The following is a 14,997-nucleotide window of genomic DNA, read 5'->3' as shown; positions in this document are numbered from 1 at the left end:
TTGTTACTGTTCCATTAAAATGTGATGTAATTATATAATAATACATATTTTATATTTTGGCCGAGTTCCGGTGGATGTTTAATTGTTTGACCGTTTCGTAGACTATGTGCAATTATAAAATTTAAAATAAATTTTAATACGGCGATATCTGATTTTGACGGATTTTCAAATGTTTGCTCGATGTGTAAACAAAGTAATGAGTGTAATGTTTTAAAATAAATTTTATTTTTTCTTTAATTTTGTCAGAAAATATGGAGATATTTCATTTTGACGAATTTTTGGGTGTTGGTTTGACGGAAAAAATAATTACGTATTGGCAACACTGCGTAGAACAGTCATCTTACAAATTACAAATCGTCGTCCCGCGTCCGTAAACAAAGTGTGTTGCTATGTGCAGATATCACTGTTGACGACCAATCTAGTAGTAAATAATGTCGACAGATTCCGAAGACTCACTCGAAGAAGAATATTTATCTTCTGGTAGTGATGAAGATGACGTAGTCAGCTCTGTAAATAACCTATCCGATGTACGTTAATACTAATTGATTGTCGTACACCATAACCTAAAATGTTGATATTTCTCGTACTGACATTTCTGTCATGCTTGATTTGTCCCATCAAGGAGTTGGAGTGCATGGGAATATCACTGACAAAGTATAGCAACGCAGATGAAAAAGATAAGATGTTAGAGTCCGTTTTACAAGCTGCCTGGAATCTACTTCAGCTTCATCATTCAAAAATACAAGAACTGCATCGTCCTGATGAAGTTATCTATCGCTTAAAGGATGACTGCAAAATATTGAGAGTAAGCGCTAAAACAATACTTAGGCATTGTATGAAACGTTAACACTTTTCCTGAAAACAAGTTATTTATGTTCTGTTATTAGCCATTGACAGTTTGCTTATTAATGTGGTTTTGACAGCCGTGCGCATACATATGAAGCGTGTGATTGATCGTAAGTAAACTGATTTCGTATTGTGGGATTGCATCTTCATGTTTTCTGTACCGCGAAATATTCAAAGGCCTACATTCAGAAGCTTTTAGCTTGGGATATTTAATCTTTGCATTGGGCGAAAAGTAAGGATTATGCTCATGTGAGATACAGTCGAGAATGGAGTCAAAAGACTAGGATATATAAACTGCTCGTCATACAGTCTATTTCTGGAGGTAAAGTACTTGAACTCTAGTCAAATTAATTTTAATAAATCAGAACTCCCAAGAATACAGCAAAAAGTTTGAAAAAAATATGGGTAATAGGAAGAAATTCTCTAATAAAACCAAATGCAAAAAAGTCAGTTGAATTTGTGCCAAAGGAGTGTAACATAAAGTATTAGACTGGCAGCTGTTTCTTTAGTTGTTATCCAACATTCTCAAAGGAAAATTTTTCCGTATTTACCTTATTGGTCACCAGCAGATGGTTGAAATAATTTGTAATTTCTATGCAGACCTGTTATAGTTCTGTAAATTTTTACAGAACTCCATCTGTGCTAGTGGATGCCCAACATGTTTTTACGCCTACATTCTGAAAAAATGTATGTAAGATGCTATGTGTTACTGACTATGTATTAAGAATCCTTCTTCCTCTGTTCCTCTCATTAATTCATTTCCATGTTTGTTCTGCATTTCCAGAACACAACTGCAGTGGTCTGTAATTTAACAGACTTATTCTTAATAAACTGTTACGTTTATCATGAGTGAAAAGTGCTTGACTTGCCGTAGAATTGCTAGGTTGGGGCTTTGGTGTGATGGGTACTGTAATTTTTTCCATACGGGTGACTCTAGTGGCGTGGGAATAGGGGAAGTAAATGAGACTCATCAGTGGTTTTGTAGGATTTGTAGTAGAGACAGGAAGATACTAGAACAGGAGGGGAAAATTGCCACCCTTCAGGCTGAGTTAGACAAGGCCAGAGGAGATCTTGACAGGTTAAGGAAGGAGAAGGGTAAAGAGGGGTGGGAAGTGGCAACAGGAGGAACAGGCCTAGAACTTTGTCTGACAGCTTCGTGGTGAATGTGGAAAATAGATTTGACCTGTTGCTTCAGTTAGATGCTGGTGAGCCTCAAGCAGTTGCAGCTGTAGACAGGGCACAACAAACTTTCAGTAGCAAATTGAAAAGTAAGAATGTAGGGAAATCAGTAAAGAGAAAGAAAGTGTTGTTGTTAGGTAGTTCCCATGGAAGAGGTGTTGGCCAACTTTTGCAGGACAAACTAGGATCAGAATACCAGGTCACCAATTTTTTTAAACCTAGTGCTGGTCTGGAGCAGGTGACAGAGGATTTAGGATCACTTTGCACAGATTTCACTAAGGAAGACACCGTGGTTATAGTGGGTGGGGCAGGTAACAGTATTGACAGAGATCCTGGGTACAGCATAGAATGTGACCTGGCAAAGATTGCATCAGCATCGAAACATACTAGTGTTGAGTTTGTATCAGTTCTTGGGCGCCATGAGCGACCGCATTTGAACTCTTCTGTCAAGAGAGTTGATTTGGAGCTGGAACGGCTGCTTATGTCGGGTGCATGGTCACTCATTGGTGTGGTTCCTGTTGATTCTCTCAATAGGTGGGATTATACTAGGCATGGCCTTCACCTCAACAGGAAGGGGAAGGGTAAATTGGCTGGGGAAATAGCAGGATAGTTAAAGGGGGGAGGCACTGTCATGAGTGGTAAAATACCAGTGGTTATAGGTTTCAGAAAAGACCCTTTTTTAGGCTAGGGAGGACAGAAAGAAAGCAAATTTTAAGAGGGGTTAGAACTGAGACAAACCTTCAGTTTGAGAAAGAAACCAAAAAACATAATTCTAGCTTATTACATCAGCATAAACAGCTATTGGTTACGAATTTTCAACAGTCAGCAGATATTTTAACTCTACCCAGTCAATGTGAAATGTCAGCTATCTTTATTGCATCAAAATATTCAAGGACTGAGAAATAAAATTAATGAATTAACTATCTGCATAGAAGAATTAGAGTCTAAAAACCCAGCTGACATAATTTGCCTCTCTGAACATCATGTGACCATTGGTATAGAACTGTTACAGTGTTACAGGCTTTAGGTTAGCATCTCACTTTAGTATATCAGAAATGGAGAAAGGAGGAGTTGCCACATTCATCAGGAACTGTCATAAATTTAAGAACATCGACATTCATAAATTTTGCCTAGAACAGCATATGGAAGCATGTGCGGCAGAAGTAGAATTTCACAAAAAAATCCTTCACAATATTAAGTGTATATCAAGCACCTGCAGGTAACTTTAATCTGTTTGTAAACCACTTTGAAGCTGTACTGGCCCATTTAACAACCAAAAACAAAGAAATAGTGGTTGCTGGTGATTTCAATGTAGATTTCCTTAAAGACTCTCCCAATAAGAACTTATTTGAGTTAGTAACACTATCATTCAACTTCTTCCCACTGTAAAGTTCCCCACTATGGTAGCCAGTTGCTCACAAACAGCCATTGATAATATCTTTATAGAAAAGTCCAATGAACAAAATTATATTACAAAACCAATAGCCAATGGCCTCGGACCATGACATGCAGTTCCTTCTGTTAAATGTTAATACTGAACAGGACATAAAATCTGTTAAATTTGAGCTCAAGAGGGTAATCAGTAAGCCAAAAATTGATTATTTTAGGACACTCCTCAGAGACATTCACTGGACTGATGTTTACAGTGCTCATGGCATGAACAAAAAATTAGCACTTTTGTTAATAAAGTGCTTACCTTATTCAAACACTGTTTTCCCACAAAACTTACCAAGGTTAGAGCAAAGTCTACAAAGAAGCCACGGATTACTCAAGGAATAGGGGTATTTTGTAAAACAAAAAGAAAACTGTATCTGTCAATCCGAAACAGTTATGATGTTGATGCTATAGCACATTACAAGAAATACTGCAAAATATTAAAGACTGTAATACGGACGTCAAAGCAAATATATTACAAGGAAAAGATAGTCATATCAGATAACAAAATAAGGGCAATATGGGAGATAGTGAAGGAGGAGACCGGTAGAACCAGACATGAAGAAGAACAAATAGCATTAAGAGTAAATGATACATTGGTGACAGATGTGTATAGTGTTGCAGAACTTTTTACGAACATTTTATAACTGTTATTGAAAAGATGGGGTTGTCAGGTTCGGTAGATGCTGCTATGGAATACCTCGGACCAGACATTTCAAGTAACTTCCATAATATGAATTTGGCCCTCACTACCCCAGCAGAAATAATGTCCATCATAAAATCTTTAAAATCAAAAACAACTAGTGGGTATGATGAAATATCAACAAAGTTAATTAAAGAATGTGATTCTGAGCTAAGTAACATATTAAGCTATCTGTGTAACCAGTCGTTTATCAGTGGAATATTTCCTGAATGGTTGAAATATGTTGAAATTAAGCCACTGTTTAAGAAGGGAGATAAAGAAATTGCATCAAATTTCTGTCCAATTTCACTGTTGCCAGCATTCTCAAAAATTTTAGAAAAAGTAATGTACAGTCGGCTTTATAACTATCTTATCTCAAATAACATACTGTCGAAGTCACAGTTTGGATTTCTAAAGTGTTCTGGTATTGAGAAGGCTATCTACACTTGCAGTGAAAATGTGCTTAGACAAAAAATTGCAGGCAATTGGTATATTTTGTGATCTGTCAAAGGCATTTGACTGTGTAAATCACAATATCCTTTTAAGTAAATTAGAATATTATAGTGTAACAGGAAATGCTGCAGAATGGTTCAAATGTTATATCTCTGGAAGGAAACAAAGGGTGTTATTAGGAAAGAGACATGTATCAAGCTATCAGGTATCATCCAACTGGAAACTAATTACATGTGGGGTCCCACAAGGTTCCATTTTAGGGCTCTTACTTTTTCTTGTGTATATCAATGACCTTTCATCAGTAACATTACCATATGCCAAGTTCATTTTGTTTGTCGATGATACAAGCATTGCAATAAATAACAAATCAAGTGTAGTCTTAGAAAGATCAGCTAATAAAATATTTGTGGACATTAATCACTGGTTCCTAGCCAATTCTTTGTCACTGAACTTTGAAAAAACACACTACACTGAGTTCAGAACTTGTAAGGGGTGTCCCACGAGTATATGTCTAACATACGATGACAAGAAGATAGAAGAAGTGGACAGTGTTAAATTCTTGGGATTACAGCTTGATAATAAATTCAACTGGGAGGAGCACACCACAGAACTGCTGAAGCGTCTTAACAAATCTCTATTTGCAATGCGAATTGTGTCAGACATAGGGGATATAAAAATGAAAAAGCTGGCATACTATGCTTACTTTCATTCCATTATGTCATATGGGATTATTTTTTGGAGTAATTCATCAAGCCAAGCTAAAGTTTTCCGGGCACAAAAACGTGCAGTAGGAGTTATATGTGGTGTGAACTCAAGAACATCCTGCAGAAGCCTGTTTAGGGAACTAGGGATACTAACTACTGCTTCCCAATATATTTATTCCTTAATGAAATTTGTCATTAAAAATATATCACTTATTCAAACCAACAGCTCATTTCATGGAATCAATACTAGAAAGAAGAATAATCTTCACAAGGATTTAAAGTCACTTAGTCTTGTACAAAAAGGTGTGCATTATTCAGGAACACACATTTTCAATAACTTGCCAGCAGCCATAAAAAGCTTAACAACCAATGAAATTCAGTTTAAGAGAAGCCTAAAGGATTTATTGGTGGCCAACTCCTTCTACTCCATTGATGGATTTCTCAGTAAAACCAACTGATTTGTGTATATATATCTAAGTACAATATACCTTCTGCACCATTTCAGTGCAATAATGTGTTCATTGTAAATAAGTATTATAGTAGTTGTATTACATGTTTATTACCTTGTAAATAAGTAAAAAACTTTGAATTCAGTGCATTATCATTTGTAAAATGGCTCTTTCATATAGTGTTCATTAGAAAATGGCGATCATTCCACTTGTGACCTGTGGAATGGTACATTAGCTTATTTGTTTTATTTGTAAATATTTGTCATGTATTGTTATTTTTCTGACATATTCCACATCCTGGAGGACCTCCTCACTACGGATCAGTTGGAATGAAAGTAAATCTAATCTAATCTGATATCTGCCTTCAGTAAGTCCTGTGTTTTGCAAGGTTGTTCTAATAGCATTGTTTAGACACTGTATTGTTCCACATTCACAGCACGTCTCCACGAGTTGGAAGGATGACCCCATTTGCGCAAGTCGATCTTGTAGTGAGCGACACCCAATCTAAAATGACTGAGCCGGCCGGAGTGGCAGAGCGGTTCTAGGCGCTACAGTCCGGAACCGCGCAACCGCTATGGTCGCAGGTTCGAATCCTGCCTCAGGCATGGATGTGTGTGATGTCCTTAGGTTAGTTAGGTTTAGGTAGTTCTAAGTTCTAGGGGACTGATGACCTCAGATGTTATGTCCCATAGTGGTCAGAGCCATTAAAATGACTGAATGATATCCCAACAGGATAGGGTAAATCATTTCTTGGGGCTCTTCCAAGAATGTCCAGTGGCATCCCCCTCTTCCATTTGATGATGCTGTTAGACTTTAGTGTTCCCTCCAGTGGCTGAGTCCTAATGGTGAAGCTTTTTGTAGATTTCAGTTGACAGACAACAGTTTGATGATCATGCAGTGGATTGCAGGGATCACTGTTCTGCTTCAACCTCTTCGCATTGGCAGCAACAGCACTTCTGACAGTGGAGGGAGCTATTCCAACAATTTAGTAGAGTTTGTCAATGGTGTTGGCTTCATACATCCTGAAAAGATTTGAGTAGTCCCATTCAGTGCTTGGAGTGAGCAGAATACTTCACACAGGTAAATGTCGTGTGACTAGGGCCTCCTGTCGGGTAAACTGTTCGCCGGGTGCAAGTCTTTCGATTTGATGCCACTTTGGTGTCTTGCACCCCGATGGAGATGAAATGATAAGGAAATACAGAAGCGTCTGCTCCTGCCCGTCTGCTTTGACCAATGACGTCACAAATATGGCGGAAACAACCATAAACCACGATTCCAATATGGCGCATATAAAGTCGTTACGTACGCACTATGAGGATGAAAATACATCGAAAAATAAACACACTCACGTTCCACAAAAAGCCTAATGACACTAACGGGACGAGCGCGAGAAATAAGGGGTTTTGGGTGGGGGCAAACTAAATATAAACAAATTCAGATACCCACCCCCATACAAAACGACGAAAAAACCGACATCACAAAACTCCCCAAATACCACTAAACACAATATCATCTGGAATCGGACACTTCCCTTGACCTATATAGCTCAACAGCAGCTCCAGATCCCATAAATTAGGACCTAACACTTCCCTTGACCTATATAGCTCAAAAACATCTCCCGATACCAGTACCAACATTCACAGCCACACATTTGGATCGAACACTTCCATTGACCAGTTATCCTTACGACATCTCCACATACAGCCATCCCTGGTCCGAGACGCCAGAACTTTAAGTAAGCCTCATTTCTTCACGACATACTGAACACTTCACGACTTCATCCAAAAATCCGAATAGTTGATGAAATTTTATTAGAGACAACACACTCTCCCCCTCATAGCTGACAACCGAAAACTGTTGACCCTGTCAGTCATATCCACACTTACCAAAGACATAAAAAAAGCAATTTAGCAAAATTCACACACGACGCCACACTCGCAAACTAAACCAAAAACATTACCTAACACAACACCAGACAGCACCACCGATCACATCAAAACGACACCTACAAACATGCCACTCTCACAAACTAAATTCTGCACTGTCGTGACATCACACACCACAACAGCCTTATGTTACGTGTCAAAGCCACCGGGTGGGATCGGACGCTTTGGTCGACCCAATGATGATGATCAGGTCAACGCAGCACCCAGTCTCTGAGTGGAGAAAGTCTCCGACCCAGCCGGGAATCGAACCCAGGCCCTTAGGAATAACATTCTGCCACACTGACCACTCAGCTATTGGGTGCGGACTTCATGCAGGTGAGAGGCATACTCCACAGCCAATACACACAAAGCAAGAGCAGAAGTTATCAGGACATGATGACTAGTTCCCCAGGTGGTGACTACGTGCTTTCTCAAAATACTGTTCCTTGCACCGACATTCAACCTGGTCTAGCAGCAGTGTTTCTTCAAGGACAGTGTACAGTCAACACTAATGCGCAGATATGCAGGTGTTGGGTGATGTTGAAGTCATTTGTGTCGACATACGATGTCAAATTCTAACTCAGCTTCTCTATTCTGTGAGGAAATGCACACGCCGAGTGGTCTAAGGTGCTTCAGTCATAGACTGTGTGGCTGGTCCCGGCGGAGGTTCGAGTCCTCCCTCGGGCATGGGTGTGTGTGTTTGTCCTTACGATAATTTAGGTTAAGTAGTGTGTAAGCTTAGGGACTGATGACCTTAGCAGTTAAGTCCCATAAGATTTCACACACATTTGAACATTTTGAAATACACACACTTGAGTCCTGTTCAAATTTAGGCTTAAATTATTGACATATCAAACGCCAAGCAGATCCAGTAATAAAGTCAACTTTTCTTGAGATGAAATGTCTCGAGTGTTCTGTAATGGGCTAATCATTAGTATAATTTATTTTATTTATGAAAGAGCTCAGGAGTAAGCCCATTGCCTTGAAATAGGCTGTTCTGTTTTATGCTCCATCTGCTCTCCTTACTCAGGAGAGTGCCTCTGAGGGATGTTGGTTGGTAATCACTGGTGAGATAGTAAATTTTATGCAGCAACTTTCTGTGATTGATAGTGTCAGAGGCAGCTTTTAAGTTGACAAAGGTGACTCCAGTTATCTTACCCTGTCTGAAACTATCCTAAATGTGTTGAGTGAGGTTAAATATCTGACTGCAGCACAATTTCCACATCAAAAACGAGCTTGTTGAGGAATGAACTTTCCATCAATTATGCTGTTAATTCAGTTAAGAATAAGATGTTCATTGATCTGGACACAGTGGCATAAGAATATTGGACAAAAGCTTTTAAGGTAATTTGGCTCCTTATAAGGCTTAAGCAATGCAACAATTCAAGCTTTCCTCCTAAGCCTCGGAATACAAAGCTTAGCTACGCAATGATTCTCAACTTAAACAGCCATTTCTGTGTGGTCCAGTCAGGTCTTCTGTTATTATAGTAGGCATTAGTCACTGTGTTTTATTTTTACCTTTCAGTCTGGAACTCTTGAAATTTTTGTGGTACATCTGTCTACACAAGAAGATAGGGAATCAGGAACTAGACAGAGTAGACCCACAAGAATTTAGTGGAAGTGACTGAAACTACCGCAAAAGATGACTCTGAAAGTCAAATATGAGAGTACTAGTATTCCTTGTCTCTCAGGTTACATTTTTTGTGTTCTGATAAACTAATTTCTGAAAATTTCTTATTTTGTTGTGTATTTCAATGTGTGTGCCCGTCAGCTATGCTCTAGTTATCTTTCTTTTAGGATCTAGTGAGGAGACAATCCTTGTGTATCAGAAATACTATTAGCATCTACAGAGTGTTTCAAAAATGACCGGTATATTTGAAACGGTAATAAAAACTAAACGAGCAGCGATAGAAATACACCGTTTGTTGCAATATGCTTGGGACAACAGTACATTTTCAGGCAGACAAACTTTCGAAATTGCAGTAGTTACAATTGTCAACAATAGATGGCGCTGCGGTCTGGGAAACTCTATAGTACGATATTTTCCACATATCCACCATGCGTAGCAATAATATGGCGTAGTCTCTGAATGAAATTACCCGAAACCTTTGACAACGTGTCTAGCGGAATGGCTTCACATGCAGATGAGATGTACTGCTTCAGCTGTTCAATTGTTTCTGGATTCTGGCGGTACACCTGGTCTTTCAAGTGTCCCCACAGAAAGAAGTCACAGGGGTTCATGTCTGGCGAATAGGGAGGCCAATCCATGCCGCCTCCTGTATGTTTCGGATAGCCCAAAGCAATCACACGATCATCGAAATATTCATTCAGGAAATTAAAGACGTCGGCCGTGCGATGTGGCCGGGCACCATCTTGCATAAACCACGAGGTGTTCGCAGTGTCGTCTAAGGCAGTTTGTACCGCCACAAATTCATGAAGAATGTCCAGATAGCGTGATGCAGTAATCGTTTCGGATCTGAAAAATGGGCCAATGATTCCTTTGGAAGAAATGGCGGCTCAGACCAGTACTTTTTGAGGATGCAGGGGCTATGGGACTGCAACATGCAGCTTTTTGGTTCCCCACATGCGCCAGTTCTGTTTATTGACGAAGCCGTCCAGGTAAAAATAAGCTTCGTCAGTAAACCAAATGCTGCCCACATGCATATCGCCGTCATCAATCCTGTGCACTATATCGTTAGCGAATGTCTCTCGTGCAGCAATGGTAGCGGCGCTGAGGGGTTGCCGCGTTTGAATTTTGTATAGATAGAGGTGTAAACTCTGGCGCATGAGACAATACGTGGACGTTGGAGTCATTTGGACCGCAGCTGCAACACGGCGAATGGAAACCCGAGGCCGCTGTTGGATCACCTGCTGCACTAGCTGCGCGTTGCCCTCTGTGGTTGCCGTACGCGGTCGCCCTACCTTTCCAGCACGTTCATCCGTCACGTTCCCAGTCCGTTGAAATTTTTCAAACAGATCCTTTATTGTATCGCTTTTCGGTCCTTTGGTTACATTAAACCTCCGTTGAAAACTTCGTCTTTTTGCAACAACACTGTGTTCTAGGCGGTGGAATTCCAACACCAGAAAAATCCTCTGTTCTAAGGAATAAACCATGTTGTCCACAGCACACTTGCACGTTGTGAACAGCACACGCTTACAGCAGAAAGACGACGTACAGAATGGCGCACCCACAGACTGCGTTGTCTTCTATATCTTTCACATCACTTGCAGCACCATCTGTTGTTGAAAATTGTAACTACTGTCATTTCGAAAGTTTGTCCGCCTAAAAATGTACTGTTGTCCCAAGCATATTGCAACAAACGGTGTATTTCTATCGCTGCTCGTTTAGTTTTCATTGCCGTTTCAAATATACCAGTCATTTTTGAAACACCCTGTACATTACATTGTGTTAATACTTGTTTGATAGATAGGGCGTTTTGTAATGATATGGATGGTGTCGGTTTAACATAAGTTTTTTATGTGATATAATTAGTTTTATTTTTGACACAATGTTTGACACATGTTTAAAAATTCATCTGTTGAGTAGAAGGAATTGTGATTCAGAAATTCTTTTAATTTGTTATAAATGGTGGTTGGCTATCTGTCAGACTTTTAATGCTATTTGTTAAATGAGCAGACTTTTGTGGCAGCATAATCCACCGAGAGTAACGAAGTTCATCCTTTCTTCTAGTATTGTAGCTATGCACTTTGCTTTTATTTTTCATTTGGTGTGAGTTATTGACAACAAATTTCCTAAGTGAATACATGTATTGTGAATACCCCTAGTTCCTTAATAAATGTTTGCAAGATTATCATGGGTAGGCTCCAGCTATTATTCTGATTACATGCTTTTGTGCAGCAAATACTTTCTCTCTTAATGATTAATTACCCCAAAGTATGATTGCCACATGAAAGCAATAGATGAAAATAGACATAGTAGGCTAATTTACTGATACGTTTATCACCAAAATTTTTGCAATAATCTTAACAGCGTTAGTACCTAAACTCAAATGTTTCAGTAGATCATCAGTGTGTTTCTTCCACATAAATTTCTGATCAATGCACACAATTTCTCATTAGTGCACACACACAGAAATTTTGAATATTCTGCCTTAACCAAAGACTTCTGTTCAAAGTCTATATTTATCAGTGGTCATATACCATTTATTCTACTGAACTGTGTATACCACATTTTCTCAAAATTTAGTGAGAGTCCAGTTGCTGAGAACCACTTAATGATTTTCTGAAGGACATTATTTACACAATTTCTTCAGCTAATTCTTGTTTTTTTGGGTGTGATTACACTTGTATCATCAGCAAAAAGAACAAGCATCTTCATGAGTGCAGAGTGGCAAATCATTAATATATAGGGTTTTTATAACTAAAGTTAAACTTCCAAATCACTGTAGAGATAACACCACTGGTCAGAATGACACGAAATTGCAGCGGAATATTCAGAGAAGGGGGAAAACGTATGGCAGAAGAAAAATAAATAGTTACAAAATGTAGCAGTAGATGGTGCTGTAAGCATCATAATTTAATAGTGGTCGACTACAAATGACAAATGAATCGTGCAACAATGCCTAAGATGTATGTCGGACATTAAACAAACTTTACTACTCAGTGAGCATGGGTGTACAGGTGTGATACTGTTAGTTATGTCAGCCCGACCACTATGGCAAGGTCATATCACACTGGATGGGAAAAATTGGTTTTTAATTGTCCTGAAGCCAAAAACCGCATAAAAACATCAATCCAAATCAACTTGGATCATTAATTTCTGTGTGACTGACACAAAACATGTTCCGCAAGCTGTCCACTGTTTTCTGCAACAAGCTGAAATTGAGAAACTGTATGTTCCACAACAGAACAAAGTGTTTCCAGGCTCACATTCAGAATGTGTTGCGCAATGCATGTCTTCAGTGCAGCTAAGTTTGCAATCGGAACACTGAACACACAATCTTTCAGATAGCCCCACAGCCTGAAGTCATACGGATTAAGATCAGGTGATTGGGACAGCCAGGCTGTAGGGAAGTGGCGGCTGATAATTCTAGCATTTCCGAAATGGCGCTTCAGCAGCTGCTTAACTGGATTTGCCATCATGCATAAAAAATGTCCCATCCACGCTTTTGGAGAGCTGGAATGACGTGGTTGCACAAAAGACTCTCATAGCGCTTACCGGTGATGGTACAGGTAACAGGACCGGAAGCACCTGTCTCTTCAAAAAAATATGGTCCTGTGATAAATGATGCCATAAACCCACACCACACAGTAACCTTTTCAGGATGAAGTGGTACTGGTTGATTTGCGCGTGGATTTTCCATTGCCCATATTCAACAATTCTGTGTATTGAAATATCCTGTCAAATGGGTGTGAGCTTTGTCTGTCCACAAAATCTTGCACTGCCAGTCACTGTCCACTTCCATGTGAGCAAGACAAGTCTAAAGCAAAGGTCTCTCTTATGCTGGCAGGTTGACAGGAAGCAACTCGTGCACATGGTTAATTTTGGAGGGACAGCAAAGAAGGATGTTTTGTAGGATTTTATGCACCGTGCTCATGGGTATGTCCAATGTGCACTACACGTTTGCACACTACCACTCACCTCCTCCTGGATTACTGTGGCCACTGCTTCCATTGATGTCAAATCAATTTGTTTTCTCCCTCTACCAGATTGCACGCCAAAAGAACTCGTATTTTCCAATTTCCGAATCATTTTCTCCAGACCCATGGCAGTCATTGGACCAACACCTTTTTGTCAGACCCTTCAGTGTCCGGAACATCTGCAGAGCAACGTGTGCACAGTCATTATTTTTGTAATACAGCTTTAGAAGCATTTAGACAGTCATGGCAAACATCACAGATGCGAAAGGAGGAAAAGCCGTGTACCTGGCATGTTTGTACCAACTTCAATGGGTCGTGCACATGGCAGGTGTTTTTATTTATGTATTCTGACACACACAGTGCCATCTATTTCTATTGATCACTTTTCACACTTTTTTTCCGCATACATTTTCTCCCTTCCCCGATAATATTCCATTGCAATTTTATGTCATTGTGACCAGTGGTGTTATTTCTACAGTGTTTTGAAAGTTATAACTTTAATTGTAATTGCCGTGTATATTAAGAACAGTAAGGGACTTTCAACTTATCTTTCTTACGGTAAATTTGTTTGGCAAAGAATGTGAGATAAATAATCTGCTTATGAACAAAAACTGTTGCAATGTTAGAAATAAGAGTGAATTTTATAAATCCAAGTTTACTTTTATTTCAGGCAAAAGTAAATCATCTAAAGGAAATTATACTGAAGAAAGATAATCTTCTGCACATATCTGCAGAGGCAGAACGAAAGCTACATACAAAAAATGAAGAGCTTTCACGTGAACTCAAAAAGGAACAGAATGAAGTAAGTGTCTATGGTAGTCAAGGCTGGCACTATGTCATACTCATTACTATTATCAGCAGTTTCACATCTGATGTTGGATAAAGGCCGTCTAATGACTTTTCCATTCATTACAGTTTTCAGCAATGTACATGTTTGTCATTTCTTTATTTTTAATTTTTTTTTTTTTTAAATGCCGCGCGGGATTAGCCGAGCGATCTAAGGCGCTGCAGTCCTGGACTGTGCAGCTGGTCCTGGCGGAGGTTTGAGTCCTCCCTCGGGCATAGTGTGTGTGTTTGTCCTTAGGATAATTTAAGTTAAGTAGTGTGTAAGCTTAGGGACTGATGACCTTAGCAGTTAAGTCCTATAAGATTTCACACACATTTTTTATTTTTTTTATGTAGTCAGTACTCCTTCAATTAGATCACTCTCTTGGTGTGTTCTTATCACTTGGAATTCAGCCAAGAACTTCCTTGATCCATCTGACATGCACTTACGTGTGTCACACCACATGCATTTCATTTTAATTATTATAGTTTGTTCCCATAATCCATTTCTCTCTTTGTTTTCTTTCCTAGAAACTCTCAGCATGCATATCTCTGTCCTCAATATTTTGGGTGCTGTCTACCTCTGTAGACAGTCTGTAAATAATCTTGTAAGTTCCTTTTGTATTGATTTGTATTTGGCTTTATATTCAGCAGTCTTTTCTTTCTTTTTACCTGGAATGCTTTCAAACACTTCATCTGGCAATGCTTCCAGAATATAATTTTCATTATTCATTGTTTGTGTTTCTCATTAATTTCTTGAAATCTATAATAATTTAAAGAAATTTTCAAATGCTTTTATAGTTTACCCCCTGTTGTTAGTTACAGTGCCATCTGTGATGTCATCTGCTGAAATCTACATTTACCAAATATAATTTTCTGTTTTGTTTCCTTTATACTCT

The 14,997-nt window shown here is 39.0% G+C and overlaps 1 protein-coding gene across 2 annotated transcripts in view; it reads left to right on the top strand.

Annotated features, from left to right (window-relative positions):
• The first annotated feature begins 339 nt into the window (after positions 1-339).
• Positions 340-14,997, top strand: part of LOC126100211 (uncharacterized) — a 66,973-nt gene continuing 52,315 nt past the window's right edge. For both annotated transcript variants that reach the window (XM_049910772.1, XM_049910773.1), the window contains exons 1-3: positions 340-527; positions 623-805; positions 13,944-14,075. In XM_049910772.1, the coding sequence (XP_049766729.1) occupies positions 432-527; positions 623-805; positions 13,944-14,075 (411 nt within the window). In that variant the 5' untranslated portion in view covers positions 340-431. The remainder of the gene's footprint in view (positions 528-622; positions 806-13,943; positions 14,076-14,997) is intronic.

This window comes from Schistocerca cancellata, chromosome 9, assembly GCF_023864275.1.
Source record: "Schistocerca cancellata isolate TAMUIC-IGC-003103 chromosome 9, iqSchCanc2.1, whole genome shotgun sequence".
Lineage (NCBI taxonomy): Eukaryota > Metazoa > Arthropoda > Insecta > Orthoptera > Acrididae > Schistocerca > Schistocerca cancellata.
The sequence above is the reverse complement of the archived record's forward strand: the minus strand, read 5'-3'. Positions and strand labels throughout refer to the sequence as shown.